The 19,528-nt window shown below is 53.2% G+C and overlaps 1 protein-coding gene across 3 annotated transcripts in view; it reads right to left on the bottom strand.

The window, feature by feature from the left end:
* Window positions 1-19,528, bottom strand: part of PLXNA2 (plexin A2) — a 138,591-nt gene that overhangs the window by 6,659 nt on the left and 112,404 nt on the right. For all 3 annotated transcript variants that reach the window (XM_059867517.1, XM_059867516.1, XM_059867515.1), the window contains exons 21-31: window positions 19,322-19,464; window positions 16,869-17,137; window positions 13,101-13,167; window positions 12,415-12,561; window positions 11,401-11,560; window positions 10,837-10,940; window positions 6,621-6,720; window positions 4,368-4,558; window positions 3,083-3,252; window positions 1,291-1,503; window positions 849-999 (exon numbers count right to left, since the gene is read on the bottom strand). In XM_059867517.1, coding sequence (XP_059723500.1) covers window positions 849-999; window positions 1,291-1,503; window positions 3,083-3,252; window positions 4,368-4,558; window positions 6,621-6,720; window positions 10,837-10,940; window positions 11,401-11,560; window positions 12,415-12,561; window positions 13,101-13,167; window positions 16,869-17,137; window positions 19,322-19,464 — 1,715 coding nt within the window. The remainder of the gene's footprint in view (window positions 1-848; window positions 1,000-1,290; window positions 1,504-3,082; window positions 3,253-4,367; window positions 4,559-6,620; window positions 6,721-10,836; window positions 10,941-11,400; window positions 11,561-12,414; window positions 12,562-13,100; window positions 13,168-16,868; window positions 17,138-19,321; window positions 19,465-19,528) is intronic.

The following is a 19,528-nucleotide window of genomic DNA, read 5'->3' as shown; positions in this document are numbered from 1 at the left end:
GCTGTGAAATCCCAATAAATAGCAAAGCAACTTGGCTGTCGTTGGTTTGTTGGACCCCTCCATACCCACCCAACAAAAACCACTCTGGTGCCTTGGAGTCCACATTTCTTGTCTCGTTTAGCAGGAAAGTGATGAGATTTTTCAAGCCTAATGGGAAAATAGCCGTGGCGTTGTATCACAAATGGCTACATGCAGTTCAATGACAAAACCCTTCCGTTTCACGGACATAATTACAAAATCAGTTCTTCTTGCAGCGAAATGAAGGGGTGGAACAGATGGCGAGAACTTGGTTTCAAGTGATGCATTCATTAGAGGAGCTCAGGCTGCCAGGAAGCCTTTGCAAACAGGAGCCTGAGCCACTGCAACGGGGATTTGGACCGTGCTGCTCCCAAAGGACACCGAGGCTTCTGGGGAGCTTTGGTCATGAATATTATCCACTGCACTGGGTGCATGCCGGAGCTGAGGTATCCAGGTGCTCCCACAATATTTTAGCTCTCAATCCTCCTGGGGAGGATGCTACAAGCGTGGCCAATCCCAAACCCCTCAGTGCGTGCAGAGAACAGCGGGGCAGGAGCGGCGCCAGCTACGGCCGGGCTGCATCCAGGGAAGGGAGGGCAAGGAGCTCTGGAGGCAGCAGAGGGATCCCTACACAGCCCAGCATGGCATCTGCTCTCCCACACACCTGCCATGGGGCCCTATCACCCCGGGGACACCATGGCCCGGGGGGACACTGCTGCCTAGAGCGCACCATCGCTCCAGGGGACACCCAGGGAACGCTGCTGCCCAGGGGATACCACCACCCCAGGGGACACCACCACGGCCCAGGGGACACTGCTGCCCACGCCCACCTCCTCGCTGTACTTGCTGACGTAGGAGTAGATCTCGTTGAGCGCGCTCAGCATGTTGAACTCCACGGCGTGCAGGCGCGACTGCTCGGCGAGGTAGGCGTTCATGTCCTGGTCGCTGATGGCCGGCAGCTTGGCGATGTCGGCGTAGTACCTGCAGGAACGAGGGGAAAAATGAGAAACAGAACGTCCCAAATGTCCCTGTTCCCCCTGGGATTTAAGCTAAGCTCTGCAGGGATAAGAACATCTTTTTGTTTTGTGTTTGCATCCAGCCACACGGGATTCTGGGCTGTAATGAGCTGAAAACAGGAGCAGCGGTGCTTGGCGGGGCTGAGAACCACCCCGCAGCATCACTGCTGGTCCTTGTGCTTCCCTCCCACTGGGGACGTTCTGTCCTGAGATCCATGGGGTTTCAGAGCACCCTGCACCCACGTGCTGCCCTCACCTCTCCACCCAGCTCTTGTAGCTGGGGATGTCCTTGGCGTACAGCAGCTTGTTGGAGGGGGAGTCCTTGCCCAGGCGGTGCTCGGAGGTGGAGCAGGAGTCCATGAAGGTCTGAGCCACCACGGACAGGCAGGCGTCCGTGATGCTGCCCTTGTGGATGTCGAACACGAACTGAGGGTTTTTGATCACGTTCACCCAGAAGCGGAGGGGGAGGCTGGGAGGCAAAGAGAGAATTGGAATGAAATGGAAGACAAAGGCAAGGAAAGGGCTCGTGCTGTGGATGGTGCTCCCAGGCAGAACACGAGTGGTGGGGAGAATAAGAGAGGAATTTAAACAGGAGCGGGGCCAAGGCCATCAAGCACCACCAGCCCAGTGCTGCTGGTGGATCCTGCCATGCCCAGGAGCTGCTCCAGGCTCAGATCCCACCCGGAGCAGTGGAGGGGATGAGGGGCAGGGCAGAGCTGGGCAGTTTGGGGGTACTGGGGGAGCATCTGCAGGAGGAGCCCATCAGGAGGAGCTCAGCAGAGCAGGGTCAGTGTGGGGTGAGCAGGGGCAGCCCTGGCACTAATCAGCTCTGCCCAGCACCCGCCAGCAGGCAGCAGGAACCACAGGCTTTGTCCCCAAATCCCAGGGCCTTTGCAATCAAAGGGGAATTATTATTCCTTTTTTTCTCTGGCTGTATAGCAGGATCAAAAAAGCAGCTGCTGCTTTCTATTACCTTTCAAGTCGCAGCTCTCTCTGTCTCTCCAGCTCGCTGAAGGCTGCAGCCTTAACTCTTGCAGTGCTGCAGGAGAGCAGCTCAGCCCCAGCTCCAGCCCCAGCCACCCCAGCTCCCTCTTGCCAACTTCCATTTGCTTCAGCCTGCTCCAGGGGCAGCCTTCTCCCACATGCCCACAAAAATTCCCTTTCTAGAAATGCTGCAGCTCAGCTGAGATGGGGAGAAGGAAGGTCCAGGCCAGTTGGCTCTGGCAGACCAAACTCTGGTGGTCATTGCTTTCTTTTTTTCTTGTAATTTCTTGTGATTCTACAGTTTTTACCCCAGTAACTCCTTCCAAGGCTTTAAATTAATCGTTTTGAGCTTCCCACTGCCTTAGCAGGGAAGCAGTTTTTGCAGCCATGATGATTAGAGGCCTTTTAAACCATGTGGGACTCAGGGGAAAATACAAGGTCTTCAGGGAACAACCATTTGTTGTGCTTTTTTATTCCTTTCTTGCAGAGGTAAATTTCCAACCCACGGAGGTTTTAATCCTAAAATAGCAGCAGAGGCAGAGATGTGGGAGCTCCCACTGTTTGGAGAGGCTGGACCTGGCTGCAGCCCATGCCTGAGGCATGCAGGGCTGGCTCCTCTCCTTGTGCCACCTCCTGCTGATGCCCAAATGCTCCAGGTGCTTCCCAAAGTGATGGGAAAGGTGCAGCCACTGGCTGAGCTCCCCCTCCCAGCCAGTGCTGGCATTTGTGGCACAGCAGGGCTGTGCAGGCAGCACGGGGCAGGCACTGGAACCTTGTTTCCCCTCTTTCCAAGGTCCAGATGTGCAGATTTACAGCCTGAGGGCAGTGTCCATCTCCCACCCTGGGCAGAGAGACAGCCAGGCTATCTCCCTTCCCTTCCAAATCAGGATATTTCAGGATTTGAGCATCCAGTGAACACTGGCAGCCCGCCAAAGCTCCCACCCCATGAGCAGCACAGCTTTGTGTCCCTCACTGGGGCTTGGCCCTTCCCAGCCCATCCCAAAACCATCCCCCACACCATTTTTTGCCCAGAACACGCAGGTCTGCCTCCCTGGCCCTGTTACCAGTTGCTCTTCCAGGTGTGCCGGACGTCGGTGTCGTGGATGCCGTGCTTGTCCGCCTGCTCGTCCAGGAAGTCAAACATGTACTTGATGGCCAGGGGCAGGGCGCTGCCGCGGTGCACCGTGCTGAACAGCGTCTCAAACAGGTCATCCACGAACTTCTGCAGCGTGCCCTGATGGCAGGAGGGCAAACAGACAGCGTCTAGCTTCTGTTTTTGATGTCATTTTATTCAGGGGTTTGTTCGCCCCTGCGCAGTTGGGGGATTGAGGTTTTCTCTTGGAAAGGCTCTGTTTCACTGAGGGTTTCAGAATTTCTGGCTTATGGGCTTCAGTCAACAAAAAGGAGATTCCCAGAGCCAGAAGATACAGAGGGGATAAATGAGCATTGGCAAACATCACCCCCGGTGTGATCACAGACACCTGGCCTGGGAAATGATTGATAAGAGAACCGGAGCATGAGGACCAAATTAGCACTGAAAGGATCAATAACCAATAGGAGATCAAGTACTGAGAAATGTGTAATTTAGAAGTGAATGTGAAGGTGTAATTATGAATGGGAATTTCTTTGGAGGTTTTATGTACAAATATGTGAAAAATGGGGTAAAACCCCTCATGTGATGGAATGATTTTCACTGCACAACCCAGGTGTGTGTGGATGAAATAATTTCTATTGCACATCCTGGCCAGAATAAAGTAATACCTAATTCTCTAATATTGAAAAGATGTGGTTGGAGAATTTCTGTTTTTCCTGCAGTTTTGGTGACAGAAGCAGCAATCCAGGGGGTGAGGGGAGGGACAGGCACTCCCCTGGCCAAGCAGTGGTGGCAGGAAGGGACACCAGATGTTACCAGCCCCAAAAAGTGGCACCACAGATCCATGGGAATAACCAAGGCCAGGGTCTTTCAAAAAGCTCCAGCCTGCAGCTACTCACTTATTTACTCTTTATTTCTAACCTGAAATAAATTTTTTTTTGCTTTCCAGAGCCCAGCTGTGTTATCCACACTGATGAGCACATGGGGAAAGGCAGGAAATTCACATCTGGTTGAGGAAATGGGTAAATATTTCCAGGCACTGCTTCATTCACCAATTTGTGAATTGGTGAACAGTTTTAACACCGTGCAAAAAAATGGAGAATTGCAGCAATTGCCTCGAGTGTGAGAAAATCTGGGCTGTGCTTCTGTTGCTGCTCCAGGACTTTCCCAATCCCAGGAAAACCGAGGCAGGCTGGGAGCTGAGCCTCACCAGGACCCCTCGCCGTGCGATCCCCAGGTGAATCCAGCCCAGTTACCTTTGTAGCCAGCAGCCTGGTCAGGTAGATCTCAGACACCATCTTGCTGCCCCTGTCCCCTTCCTTCTGGTCGCCGTGGTCGTGGTTCTTGACCAGGTGCCAGACCTTGACGCCGCTCTCCAGGTCGGGGGTGATCATGGGCGCGCGCGAGCGGAGGCTGTCGGGGCTGCCCGTGTAGCGGAACGTGGAGTCTGAGCCAGAGAGAGGCTGGTCATGCTCACAGCAAAACCCTTCTGCACCTCCTCAGTGCCCTCACCGGGGATGATGATGCCCAAATTGTTGGCACTGGGTTTTTTGGTTTTGGGTTTTTTGGTTTTTTTTTGGTGGGGAAATGAAATGGGAAACCACCGTGGTTTTATTTCGCACGCATTTTCGTTCTGCACCGTCAAAATTTGCCAAAAATCTCTGGTGGTCTCCATTCAACAAAAAACTCAGAATTGAGCTTTTTTGTTCCTGCTGTATATGGCCTTTCCTGCCCTGTTCACATCCTTTCCTGATGTGAACTCCTCATGCAGATCCACACTAAAATCCTCCCTGAGACACAGCTCACACATGACCCTGGGCACCGACTCCTGCAGAAGCAGAGCTCCAATTTCAGGATTTTGTAAATAATGAGGAGCTGCCCAGCACAGCCAGCACGAAGGGCAGGAGAAGCTGCTGAGCTTGTCCTTGAGGCTTTCAGGAGAGCAGTGAGGACTCAAGCTGAGCATCAGCAGCAGAGCCTGAGGCCAGTCCTGCACCCTGGGCCATCCCTGGGCTGAGCAGGCCCAGCCTGATGCTGTCCCTGCAGGGAAAAGGGAGCTCAAAGGGCACCAGAAAACTTTCCCTGAATTACTCAGAAACCATGGGGGCACGTGGCACATGTTTTTATATCATTAACTTCCCAAAGAACATCCCTCCCTGGATCCCCAGCATCTCCAGGACAAGACACGAGGCTGAGGAGCCCAGATGTGCCTTGCTGGATTTTTCCTCCTGCTCCATTTCTTTGTTCTCTGGGAATCTCGTGCATTTCCTCAAGTTTAGCCTTCAATTCACTGCTCACCCTCCTCAGCAGGAGTGTGGGGATCGATGGTAAATCAGCTGAGGGAAATACTCAAGTCATTACCAAAGTAGCTGGATTTTCATCCCTGATTAAGGCTTAGATAAATGAGTGCTCCAACTGATATAATTAAGGAGACAGACAGGGGGACAGCTCAGGAAGCATGCAGTAATTCTATTTTTAAACATATCTCTGTACTGATATATGACAGGGGAAGTAAATAAGTATCTAATTTAAATTCTGCCGGCACAATTAGAAATATTAATCTTAACATGAGCAATGATTGCTCGTATTGGTGCTTTGCAAAAGCTTTTCCAGCTGACAGAGATCAATGAGCACTGAGGGCTCAGGCTGTGAGACCCAGCCTTGGTTTTTCCTTCAGCTGCACTATGGGATGTGTGGGCCCACACCTGGCAGGCAGAAATGCTTTTTCTCCTGGTTTTTACCTCAAGACTCCCCTGGTTTTGGCTCCTCAGAACACTCACTCGAGCTAAAAACCAACATTATTTTGGGAGCTATAAACAAGAGGAGGAGATGGGTTTGTCAGGAGAATTTTTGCTGGTAAAACACTCTGTGAAATGAACGATAATGAAAGATCAGCACTCGAGAGACTTTGCCACTGCTGCCTTTTATGGAAGTCTATTATTACAATTATTGTGGATTTAGTGCTCCAAGCGAGCACCTGGCACCTTGCAGGCTCATTTTCTCAGGCTGCAGCATCTTCAGGGACCCTCTGGAATGTGCTGAGCCCTTCTATTATGCAAATCAGGAATTCCCAGGTGTGCACATCCCTGCACTCTGTGCTAAGATTGCCCTTCCCCATTTGTGACCCATTAGCTCAGAGCTCAGGATCCTGCCCTGGGGAGGAACAGGGGGAGGATCAGATAAATCAGGCTTATCTGTGGTGCTGCTCAGGGCCAAGGGGCTCCAAGATCCTCTCCTGCATCATCCATCCCCTCTGAGCCCTTCCCCAAACCCCATTTCCCAAAGGCTGCTCCTGTGCTTGGCAGTTCCTTTTCCCTCCCCTCACCTTTCCTGGTCCTTTTGCTGCTCTCACAGCTGGAAAAGCCTTTGCAAGCCAAACCAGCAGCCGAGGATGTTTTCCTGCCTGGATTTACATTTGTTTTGGGTGGTTTCTTTGGGGGGAGCTGCTGCTGTCTCCCCAGCTCCACCCCAGTGTGTGTCCATGCCATCCCTTCCCATGCCCTTCTCACCATATCTGCTGATGGATGTCCGGGAGATGCTGGCAGAGGCAGGAATGTTGTAGGAGGAGGTTTGCTTGGGAACCAGAGCCACCACCGAGCGGTCTGACACCTGGGGAGGCAAAGCAGCACCAGTCAGGGGCATTCCCTGCCCAGCCTGGGATCCCTGGCTGCTGATCCAGCAAATCCTGGGAGGGGCAGCCCAGGAGCTGCTCCCTGAGCCCTGTGCTGGGTCAGGATCCAGCAGGAGCCTGAAGGAAATGAGGGATAAATCAAAAGATGTGGTGAAGATGCTTTTGGTCGTTCTGATTTAAGATTATGCCTTACCCAATAAAAATGAGAATCTCAAGAATTGTTGTGATCCAATTAAAGTAACAATGCAGAGGGAATAAAAGGGCTGTAATAACGTTATGGGCCATAAAACATTCCTATTAAACCATTTTTTATTTTGGCAATTTTTACGAACTTTAAAAGTTTGATTTACAGCAGAGCAAGTCATGAAGCCATCTTTCAGGGTATTTAATTGTTATCCCTTTACTGCTCCGGAGAAGGAATTAAACACTGGGAAGTCAAACTATAAATGAACATTAGCACTAACAAGGTTTTGTTACAGCAGATTTTAGTAGCCATGTTTAATTTTATCCTCCCTATAAATCTGGTAGTCACTGGAAGTTTTCTAACTTATTCCCCTTAATTAAGGAGCTGCAGGTTTCCAGGGAATGGGCCTGAGGAGCTTTTAATTTTGAACTTGTGACCTGTGGTGCAGCACAGTGAGGGAGCACAGAGTCACCACGTCTTGCCAGGGCCCAGCAGATACTTTTTAGAGGCTCAGCACAAAAGAAATGCCTCTTCCTGCTGCGGGAATTGCTTTTTGGGGCAAAACCCTGCACTATCTGCCAGGAATGTGGTGATGGACTCAGCACTGACCCCATGAATGGAGGTTCTTGCTCCCCCAGCAGCTCCAGGGGTCTCTACCCTCTCTGCAGCACCAAGGTGAGCTGCACACAATGACCTGTGCTGCCTCCAAGGCTTTGGGCTCCACCCAGATAAAAGATTTCATGGAAATCTGAGTTATTATTATTGCTGGTGATAGTGGAAATAATAGTTACTTGTGTTTCACGGCACAAAAGTGAGATTTTTCTAAGCAAAACACTCCAAACACCTCCATAATTTCCTTTGCTGCTCCTGCCTCACTTCATCCAATTTGTGGAGTCAGTGGAAGGGGTGATCAGTGCTGATATCATTTTCTCAGGCTGTTATTAGCTGCCACTTCAGCTCCATCTCAGCAGGGAGAAACCCGAGCCCGGGGTGCTCCCGTGCCGGATCCATTTCCACCAGGGCTGTGCTGAACTGGGAGAGAGGCACTAAAAATTCCACACACACACAAAAGAGCCCTCTCACTCAGTAAATTTTGGGTGGAATGGCTGCTGTCAGCTCAGCCCCAGCAGCTGCAGAGCAGCCTCAGGTGGAGCAGGGCTCGCTCCCACAGCACCCCCGGGACGCGCTCCGAGCTGCCTGGCTGCTTTACAACTTTATAAATATTCTGATTATTCTGCAAGCTGGAAACAGGGGGCACAAAGCACCTTAAAGGCAGGGAAAAGAAAACCTGGGGAGGGGGAGGAGGGAGCCCAGGCCATGGAGCTGTGTCTGTCTGGGGCACGAGGGCGATTCCGGCTCCGCATCCGCTCCACCCTTGCCTCCTAAGCCTCCTTTTCCACCCAAACCTTCCCTTTCTCCTCCTAATTTTTCATTTAAAGCAGCTTCCTGGTCTCCTGGCCTCTCCAGACTCGAAGGGGCTGACAGGTATTCATGCTCTGCTGCCTCTGAGTTAACCCCGCGTGAGCCACTGTAAATCATTCCATGTGAAATTCAGGGTTTCATTTTTCCTGAGTGAAACCACACGGGGCAGGGCTCTCCCATGGAGCTTAATGGCCACGAAAGCAAAAGGATATGACACAAATGTAACACAACTCCCTGCCATGTGTAACAGCTCCAGAGAATTTAACAAAGAATTACACTTATTTAAGCTACACATCTATTTTTATAAATGAAGAAATAAGCAGGAGGTGCACAGTTCTCTCTGTAATTTCATAAAGTGGTTCAAAACTATTAGAAAGGTGAACATTTCTCTTTAATTCCAATTTGGGTTTTGAATGTGAAGGCTTCCCATGAAAAATGCATTTGATCAGTTATTGTAGTTTTGTGATTCTAATGTGGAAAACAAAAGCAACAAAATCCAGGTGTGGAGCTGGGAAACCCTTGGGATGAAATAACAGCGAGGAGGAGGAGGAGGAGGAGGAAGAGGAGGAGGAGGAGGGTGCTTTGGAGCCCTGGAGCTGCAGGAATGGGGCTGTGGGGAACGGATCCTGGGAATCAGGAGCAGGAATTGAGCACCAGGAGGGTCCTGCAGCCTCCCAGGTGCAGCACCTGTCCAAGGGACACACCTGGAGCCTGGGCTGAGCAGCCCCCAGCACCACCTGCAAACCCAGGGGTCTCCCTGCCTTCAGAGCAGGAGAAAGACAAAACAGCTCAATAAAAAATGGGCAGGGCTTTGCAAATCAGCTTTCACTTCTTTCCTAGAAATCTAGATGTCATCTTTAGTGCTCCTCTGGAAATCCAGGTTTATTTTAATGGTCTGAACCACACCTGGCTCGTGTGTCACACTGCTGTTAAACGGTGAGAGCACGTGGAACTCCAGTGGTTTTACACCCTCCTAAAGCTGGGCCTTTACCCAGGCAGCTGTTTTACTGTGCAGTCCTGGAACATCTGTATTTTTGATACCTAATAATAACTTCTACTCCAACAGAAAAAACCCCAAACTGGAAAGAGAAAAAAAAAAAAAAAAGTATATATATCTGTTAGTTTCTGGCAAGAGCCTCGCCTTGACAGGATTTCTGCTGCAGTGAAAAGAATTTGGCTTCTCTTTAAAGCCTGAGACAGCTCTGTTGGGCTGAGCAGAGCTGGGGCTCGTGTCCCTACCTGGCTGCAGGTTTGGCTGCCAACTCCTCCTTTCTTCCAGAGCAAACCTGACATTCAAATGGCAGCAAGAGCTGCAGCATCTCGAGTGCTGCGAGGATTTTTGTTGATTTTAAGGGGAAGCTTTTGGCTCAGGTTTTCCCACAGGCTCTGGAACAAAAGTGCTCCCTCCCCCAGCATCCAGCACACATCAGACAAGCACAGCTTTCACTTGTGACTTCCCCACGATGACTTTTAAAGATCAAGGCATAATAAAGTCTCGCTGCTTCCCTGCGTGTTGGTTAATCCCTTGCAACTGTCAGGTAAAACAGATTTTTAGGAACAATGGAATTAATCTAGCAACTCCTCTGACATTTTACGGTAATCTGTGTTTAAATCCTGGGGGCTGCTTGGAAGAGCTGACCCTGGAGGTGCTTTTTAACATGCACTGTGCATATTGATGGCCCTCTCCTGCCTGGCTCCCTGATTGCAGGGCTCCTGTCAATACTGGCTCCCATTCAAGTCCCCCAGCGTGAGTCAGGCTGATGGACTGGAGATGCTGGATAAACAGGGAGAGATGCCAGATTAAACACTAAACACTTCTGGGGAGGTGGTGATGGACAGGAGTAGGTTACAGTCCCAATTAATGCACTTATCCTGTGCTGCAGACAGGCTGGGAGGGAAAGCCTTTGATTCCCTGCAGCCAAACCTTCCTCAGCCCCCTCCTTGCCTCTCTTCCCATCTTTTTCTCTGGTTCCCTCTAACCAAACCTTCCCCAGCTCCCTCTCTTCCATCTTTCACACTGTGAGGAGCCCTTTCCAACACTCTGCCCTGTCCAGAAGATAAAGATGGCAGGAATTTCTTAGGCCTTCTCACCCCCCTGTCTGAGCATTTCACTGTTTCCACTTCCCCATGGCTTTGTGCCTCCCCTGCTGCACTCCAGGCTGTCCCAGACCCCAGGCAGAGCCCTGAGCCCCCCATGCTGCCCTCCCCAGGCCCCTCATCCCCAGCAGTGCCAGCTCAGCCCCTGCACTGCTCCCTCCCATGGCTGGCAGGTTTAATTTAGCCAATTTTCAACTCTGCTGCTTCCTTTGAGCTCCGTGTCAAGGTTGCTTTCCCCCCTAATGCTGAAGCACATGGAACCCTTCTGGTTTGTCACACAGACCTGCCCTCCCTGTCTGCCTGGGCACGCCAGGCTCTGGGAATTGGGCTCCTGCTGCTCTTTTCCCTGCTGGCAGCTGGCTGGGAGCTGTCAGGGGGGCTGCTCCCTCACCTGGTAGTGCACCAGGGTGTTCAGGCGCTTCCAGTCCCCCTCGATCTTGGTGGTGATGTCCTCATCCTGCAGCACCACGCGGGCAATGCGGCCCTGCCGCCACTCTGGGACAGGGAGAGCCACGGTCAGAGCTCTGCCAGCCCCAGCAGGAGTCACCCCCAGCCCCAGAGGAGTCACCCCCAACCCCTCTGGTCACCCCCAGCCCCAGCAGGAGTCACCCCCAGCCCCAGCAGGAGTCACCCCCAGCCCCTCTGGTCACCCCCAGCCCCAGCAGGAGTCACCCCCAGCCCCTCTGATCACCCCCAGCCCCTCTGATCACCCCCAGCCCCTCTGATCACCCCCAGCCCCTCTGGTCACCCCCAGCCCCAGTAGGAGTCACCCCCAGCCCCAGCAGGAGTCACCCCCAGCCCCTCTGATCACACCCAGCCCCTCTGGTCACCCCCAGCCCCTCTGGTCACCCCCAGCCCCTCTGATCACCCCCAGCCCCTCTGGTCACCCCCAGCCCCTCTGATCACCCCCAGCCCCTCTGGTCACCCCCCTCCCTCCAGGCAGGGCAGCTCCTACCCAAATCCATGTCCACAGCTCTCGGTCTCTGGGAGTAGGGGACGTTTTTGTACACAGCATCCAGGATCTTCTCCTTGACCTGGGTGATGGTGTCGCAGTTCAGCACCTTCACGGGGATCTCCGGGCTGTTCTCATTGTCTGGGTTCACACAGTTCAGGATCTGCAAGAGGAGAAGCAGCCCGTGCTCTGAGGGAGAGGTGTAGCCACGTGTCACGGCAGCCTCTTCCCATCAAACAGCCCACTGCAGCCCGGAATGCATCCCTGCTATTGCATCTGTGATAGTTACACAGGTACTGCTGAGAGAGGGGCCCTGGATGCCCAGATTCACTGGCTGCAGGAGCTGCCCAGAGCACAGGGAGATAAAGCACTCCCCTCACACCTGAGAGGAATGGCAGATCTGTCTTTCCAGACCAGCTGTGGGGCTGCTGGTAGGTAAAACCAGCACTGGGAGATAAAAGGAACAATGGGAAGGGTTCCACTGATTGACAAATGGAAAGAGATTTGCTCTTACAAATAAACTTTAGGTCTGCTGAGAAATGAAATTGGATATTGAAAGATGAAAGGAACAATGGGGGGGAAAGACCCCAAAATTCCATAAGAATTCAAAATGAAAAGGGAGGGTTGTACATTAGAGGGAAATCTCTGGGATCAGGTGTTCTGGGAAGTCTGAACCTCTCAAGTACCTCAGCAATGGGGAAAGAGAGAAGGGAAATGTGCAAAATTGGGATAAAAAGGAGGCTGTGTCCTCCAAACATGTGAGAGACCCCAGGGGATGCCCCATGGCCTCTCCCTTGATTGGAATAAAGCCAGAAAGGGCTCCTCTGTCTCCTCTTTGGACATAACCCTCTGGGGTTTGTGGGTTAATCTTCCTAACACACCTGTGACCTGGGGCCACACCTGGCTGGGACAGGCGTCCTCATTGCCCAGCCACACTCAGAGCCCAGGCAGGGCCCTGATGCCCCCAGGGCCAGCAGGGTGTGGCACTCACCAGGGCCAGCAGGGTGTGGCACTCACCAGGGTCTTGTACTCGATCTGCTGCCGGATGAGCTTGTCCTCGCTCAGGGAGTACCGTGCCTCCCCCGTGATGGCATCGATGGGGCCCTTCTCCATCTGCTGCTTGATGGCACAGTACAGCATGAACAGGGGCTCTCCAGCACATTCCTGCACCACAGGAGGACACAGAGCTCAGCAGGGTGAAGGTGCCTCTCCTCCTGGGCCAGCCCAGCTTGGATTCCCCCAGCACAGGCTCGGCCCCACTGGCTCAGTCCTGGGCACATGTGCAGCCCAGCAGCTCCTGGAGAGCTCAGCCACAGCTCTGAGCCCCACTGCTCCATGGCTGTGTTGTCTTTGGCAGGGGAAATCCCTCCTGAGCCCATGTGGCTGTAAAAAATGGAATTCGAGATCCCCATCTCACTGCTCACTCCCCTGGAGCAAACTCAGCGGGGCTTCCAAAGCCACAAATGAAGTTAAAACTATGGAAGCTGAGGCAGGAAGATGTGAGAATTTCCCTCAAGTACCAGAGAGGTGTAAGAACCTCCTTTAGTGGGAGTTACTCCGGGAGACCTGAGGCTTGGCAAGGCTGTGAGCATGGAGCAAATTTCCACCTCTCCTTCCTTGCTACTCCATCTCTTGGAGCTTCACCCCGGGGGTGGCTGGAGGGTGAGAGAGCAGAGCAGGGTCCCTGCTCCACCTCCCCTTACCTTGAGGAACCTGTGGAGCAGGAAGGCAAACCAGTTGGTCAGCATCTTCTCGGCCACAGACTCGGTCCTGGGGAGGCAGGAGGGCACACATCACACAGGGAGCCCCCAAAGCTGCACCCAGGGCAGCAGCACGGGGCCAGCGCTGTCCCTGTCCCTGTCCCTGTCCCTGTCCCTGTCCCTGTCCCTGCCCCTGTCCCTGTCCCTGCATGCTGCCAGCCCATCCCAGCCTGCTGGGGCTGGTGACAGCCAGCCTGGTGACACTCAGCTCCCCGCACGTGGTGCAAATTACAGCCTGGCTCAGTAAATCACTGGGATTTACAGCAGCTCCTGGCAATCAGGGACAGCCGAGTGACAATGGCAGGGAAATTGCAGCTTTCTCCCCAGTCCCACCCAGTGTCCTCTCCCCGCATTGTGCCCGAGATTATCTCTAATTTAAATACAATGGCTCCTAATGGCAGCTTTCAGCGCTGCTCTGCAGGGCCCGGAGGCTTTGCTTAAAGCTCCACAGCCCCTCTCCCTGGGATGGGATGGGATGGGATGGGGTGGGATGGGATGGGATGGGATGGGGGTGTTTCAAATTGGAGCCCCAGCCCCGTGCAGGGGAGAGCTGCTGTCACCAGGACCCTTGGCCAGCTGTGCCCATGACCCTGGCCAGCTGTGCCCATGGCTTGGCCTGGCTCAGCCTTCCCCTCATGGACACCAGGATCTGGTCCAAATTCCAGCAAGCAAAGAGGGATGAATGCAATTCCCTTCCCTCTGGGGACTGATCCCTCTGCCCTCGCCATGAACCAGGTCACCTCCTCCCTCACCTGGAGAGGGTCACATCTCACTCCAGCCCCATTTTCTCCATTATTCCCTTTAAATGAGGGACTGCCTCTCACTCTGACTCCCCACAGCATTCCAAGTGCTTGGAATCACAAGCACACACCAAGGAAGCACAGGGCTTGATTCCAAAGCCAGGCAGATCAAAAATAAACAGGAGGCAGAGATTTCAACAAACAAAAAGTGACACCAGTCGGCCAGCAGACCTGGGGTAACGTCATCCATCATCTCCTAGGATGGCAATATCTGTCAGGAATTCGTGAAAATGTCTGCAGATCCCCAAAGAATTTAAGGCTGAATTGATTAACTGCCTAAAAATTCATCCTACAAATTGACACTCACATCGTTCTCCTGTTTGAAATATTTCAGGCACCCAATTAAAGAGAAGAAGCACCAGCACCCTGCCAAACAGCCCTAGAAAATGGAGAGGCACTGACACAAGCCACAGAAGAGGTGAAAAACTCAGAAAATAATGCATTCAGGGCTTCAGGGGGAATATTAATTTAATAAACTACTTTGTTAATGGAATATTAAATGAAGAACTAGCAAGTCTCCCAGTTAGCCCTCCCTGGGAAGCTGCTGTGTCCTGTCCCTGTGGGCTGCTCAGGGCCTGACCCCAGCTCTGCAAGAAGCACTGAAATGTGGAGGGACAGAGAGGGTGGGGAATTGTGGAGGGGAGGATGGGATGGGATGGGATGGGATTTTGGGATTTTGGGATGGGATTTTGGGATGAGATGGGATGGGATGGGATGGGATGGGATGGGATTTTGGGATGGGATGGGATGGGGTGGGATGGGGTGGGATGGGGTGGGATGGGATTTTGGGATGGGATGGGATGGGATTTTGGGATGGGATGGGATGGGATGGGATGGGATGACCATGAGATTCTGCAGTGCCTCAGTCCTGAGGACAGCCAGCAATGGAGTCAGTGCTGGGTTCATCCTCACTGCCCTGTGCTGGTGGAGAGGGGCAGCTCTCACCCTCCCAGGTGCTGGGAATTCCTGCATGGAGCATCCCTGCCCTCCTCTGCCTTGAAAATGGGAAACTGCCTCACAGCCCAGGGCCTGGCCTTTCTCCTACACACAAAGGGCTCTGCTGAGCCCAAATCTGCTGAGCCCCAAATCTGCTGAGCCCCAAATCTGCTGAGCCCCAAGTCTGCTGAGCCCCAAATTTTCTGAGCCCAAATCTGCTGAGCCCAAATCTGCTGAGCCCCAAATTTTCTGAGCCCCAAATCTGCTGAGCCCCAAATCTGCTGTCAGGTTTTGAGCTGCCCCTACCAGCACTGCTCTGTGCCATCGCCAGCCTCTGAATGCTGTTAAAAATCTGCTCCAAAAATAAAAAATAAACTCCTGGAGATTGCCAGGGCAGAGGAGAATCCCTAGACTTGGAGCAAACCCTCCTCATGCTGACCACAGAAGGATCCAGAGATGATTTTCCAAAGGAGCCTGACAAGAGCGCCCAGCCTTGGCTGCTCCAGCAAGAAAACAAACCTAAACAAAACGAGCTGGGAGAACCTAAAAAATAAATATGTATTTTATTAATTCTCCCTGCTCTATGTAGGTCTCCAAACTGCTGTTGCCAGCAACCAGAGCAGCTGTTTGATTTAACGTCAACTTTCTTGCTGCCTCCCGCGAGGGGCAGTCGTGGAAGAAAAGAGAGAGGGGAAAGCCAGGAAGAAAGAGGGAAAGAACTGAGTGTCAGTTATCAACTGCTGCCACCAGAGAGCTCAAAACATTTTAAAAAACAGTGTTTCACTTCATGGCTGATCACTCCTTATTAAGTCAGAGCAAGGAGCTTCAGGCTGGGCACAGGGCTGGGACAGGTCCCCAGGCCAAGGCTTAACAAGACCTGGAGCATCAGGACGAGGAATAAAGCTTTTAAACTAATAGGGAGTAGATTCAGCCTCGATATAAAGCAGGAATTTTTATAGGGGTGGTGAAGCACTGGCCCAGATTGCCCAGACTGGTGGTAGATGCCCAATCCTGTGATTCCCTGTGCAATGGGTAAATCCTGGTGCAGGACAGACAGCCCAAAGGACAGACAGCCCAAAGGACAGACAGCCCCTGGCCCTGACTCCTTGCTGGCTGTGCAGGGAGGAGGGGGCACAGCTCTTATCACCATCCCTGGGTTTTTGGAGCGCCAGGAAAAGTCATTATTGATGGCTGAGGCAGAAGACGCCTTCCCAGTGACTCGTCAAACCACGGGGGAAATTAAGGCGGCTTCCTTTGCCAAGATGAGTTATTGCCTCCGCAAACACAGCCAGATTTAAAGCAATTTCCTGTCAAGTATATTCATTGTGGCTGCAGGGACCCCTGAAATTTTCCTGGAGCTGTGAAATCCTCGCCTCTCTCCAGTGTGATGGCAGCAGAGCCCCAGCACAGCCGAGGGGCAGCACTGGCCAAAGCCAGGCTCTGCAGGACCCCCAAGGACGTGGAGAACAGGGGGAGCCTTTTCCTTGTGCCCGCTGTTTTGCCCCACATTCATGCACATTTTTCCCTATTTTCTTGCTGGCTCTTCCCAGCTCTGCCTTGGGTGAGTTGCTCAATCCTTCCTGAGCTCCGGGCCCAGGTTTGGCACACAAATGCTGCTCCCAGCCAGGCAGAGCCAGAGGATGTGGTTTGAGACCCTGTGAACTCCCAGAGCAGGCCTAAGCCCCCAGCCTGGAGACAGGTGAGGAAATGGATGGAGAGCAGCAACTCCCTTCCAACACCAGCCCCTGCAGAGCCCTCAGATCGCAGAATCCTGGAATTATTCAGCTCAGAAAAGACCCCTGAGATCATCAAATCCAACCCCGTGTCCAATCCCCACCTTGACAACAAGACCAGCCCCTCCAGAGAGTGCACCACCTCCCTGGGCAGCCCCTCCCAGCCCTTTCCATGAAGGAACCCCCCCTGAACGCCCCCCCAGCCACCCGCAGGACCCACCCCTGCCCCTCCCCGGCCTCACCTGCGCAGGAGCAGCTTGGGGTGGTTCTTGTTCTCCAGGTTCTTCTCGATGAGGTCGGAGAGCAGCTGCTTGAGGACGTCGGTGGCGTACTCCAGCTTGCCCTGCAGCCCCGTCATGATCAGCGAGGCCACGTTGCCGCGGTCGCGCATGGAGAAGCTGCGCTGCAGCTCCAGCGTGCGGATGAAGGTCAGCAGGAACACCTTGTTGTTGATCAGCTGGGCAAAGAGCTTCAGGGCCTTCTCCACGCTCTGCTGCCCGTTGCCCTGCACCTGCAGGAGGGGATGGTGGCCCTCAGGGGATGGGGGGGACAAGGGACAGCGGGGCAGCGCTGTCAGCACCGGGGGAATCTCAGGAGCAGGGAATGGTTTGGGTGGGAAGGGACATCAAAAATCTTCTCATCCCACCCCTACCATGGCAGGGACACCTTCCACTGTCCCAGGTGCTCCAACCTGGCCTCGGACACTCCCAGGGATCCAGGGGCAGCCACAGGTTCTCTGTGCCAGGACCTTCCCACCCTCCCAGGGAATAATTTCTTCCCAAGATCCCATCTAACCCTGCCCTCTGGCAGTCTGAATCCATCCTCCCTGGTCCTGTCCCTGCAGTTCCTGATGAACAGTCCCAACTGTAGCTCTCTTGTCACCCCTTCAGACCCTGGAATGTCCCACACAACTTTCTCTTCTCCAGACTGAACATTTCCAACTCTCCCAGCCTGTCCCCTGAGCAACTTCCTGGCCTCCTCTGGACTTGCTCCAGCAGTTCCACGCCCTTCTCACGTTGGGGCCATCAGGATGGTTTAACCCTGGCTGCACCCTCAGGATCTCAGCATCCCTGGATGTGGTTTCTGGTCCATCTTGAGCAGACCTCCCTCTCTACAGCTGCCCTGGGCCCTGGCTGGGAGCTGCACTCTGTGCACGCCACAAAGCAGCAGCCTGGTGCCCAATGGCCCCAGAAATGACACCCAGTTCTGCTTATTCTGCACAAAAAGTGACACTCTTGTAAGTAAGTAAATTAAATACTAATTTAGACTATTGCTTTATTATGGGCCAAGTGTAAAAAATTAATTGAGGCTTTCAGCCAGTTGCGGATTCAAGTAATTCATTACGAGTGAAAATGATGAACTGCACAAAGCAACTCTTCACCAAACATCTTGGAGAGTTATGTATTGGTTTTACTAACGTTACATAATTAAGCAACTGTGTAATTGGCAACACATTTATCACTTCTGCAATTCTGTTTTTCATGAGTAAAAAAAAAAAAAGCATTCATATTTGTTTGCTGGAGTGTCAGCTTCTTTGGCAAATCCAACAGCAAACATAATGCATGGAGGTGGAGAACTCGGAGCAGGAATGGGCTGGGAGAGGCTGCTCCTCTTTTAGCAACACCACAGCAACTGCTGGGTGCTGGTGGCTGAGGAAAGGAACCCAAATTAATGCTTTAATGGTGGGGAGTGCCTGCCTGGAAAAGGAATCCAGCCCTAGAGCAACCAGGACTCCTCCCTCCTACATCCATCCCTGGTCCGTGAGGAGGAAACAGGATTTCAGGATTGACTGGGGCAATCCCAGGCCCTGAAAAGCTGAGCTGAGCCTCTGCACATCCCACAGGGAGGATGGCAGCTCTGCCCCAGGGTGGGCATCACAGCCCCATCCCAAGGGAAAGACAGCAGCCCCATCCCAGGGGAGAGGTGATGTTTCTGAACCCCATCCTTGTTTTGGCCCCCTCCCAGGTGAGCAGGGCCCGTCTGCCAGGTGCACTGATGGACCCCTGTGCATTCCCGATTTCCCCGTATTCCCAGTGAAAGCTTTTTGTACATTTTTACACATCCTGGTGGGAAAACCAGGGAGATGGAAGCGCTTGCTCGGAGGCTGGAATGCCTGGGCATTCTCCTTGCCCTCCTGTGGACACGCGAGGGAACAGCAGCAGGATGCTCCGGGCAGGATGCTCCGGGCTCTCACACATCCCCTGCCCCACGAGGTGACTTTGGAGGACTTTAAACACATCACAACTGCTCTGCCCTGCTCTGCCGCTGCCCTAGAGCGCTACAAACCCCCATGAAATAAAAATAAACCAACTCCAGGGAGGAGAAGCCAAAAGGAATCCAGAGATGTGGGAGGAGATAAAACTCCAGGCTGGGAGTTAAAATGAACCTGGGGCTCAGCCTGAGGACCCCAGGGCATCCAATAAGTGGTTCAGAGGATGGGCTGCATCTTTTGTCAGGGGCATTTTTCAGATTGTAATAAATTTTTTTTACACTCTTAGCCATGTTTCCCTGTCTGGTTAAGTGTATGCAGGAGCCCATAGCGGGGTAAGAAGGAAAAGGGCAGTTGTAGCATCCCCTGAATCCCATGAAACTGGTTCACACCTGTCTGGTGTGGAGCCCTCAGGGTGCTGCAGGGCTTCCTGCTGCCTTCCCCGAGGGCTGGGGGAGCCTGGGGAGCTGGGCAGGGCGGGGTTACCTCCAGCTCCCGCAGCACCGGGTGGTCCTCGATGCCCGGGAAGAGCACGCGCATGGCGTAGGTGCGGTAGTCCAGGTAGGGGATGCCCGAGCGGTCCAGGTCGCTGGTCAGCTCGTTGATGTCCGTCTGCAGCTCTGCAAAGGCTGTTCAGGAGAGAGGAAGGGGCAGAGCTCAGCTCCAGGGGGTTTGGGCAGGGCTGGCTGGCTG

Source organism: Haemorhous mexicanus, chromosome 25 (assembly GCF_027477595.1).
Source record: "Haemorhous mexicanus isolate bHaeMex1 chromosome 25, bHaeMex1.pri, whole genome shotgun sequence".
NCBI classification, from domain to species: Eukaryota; Metazoa; Chordata; class Aves; order Passeriformes; family Fringillidae; genus Haemorhous; species Haemorhous mexicanus.
The sequence above is the reverse complement of the archived record's forward strand: the minus strand, read 5'-3'. Positions and strand labels throughout refer to the sequence as shown.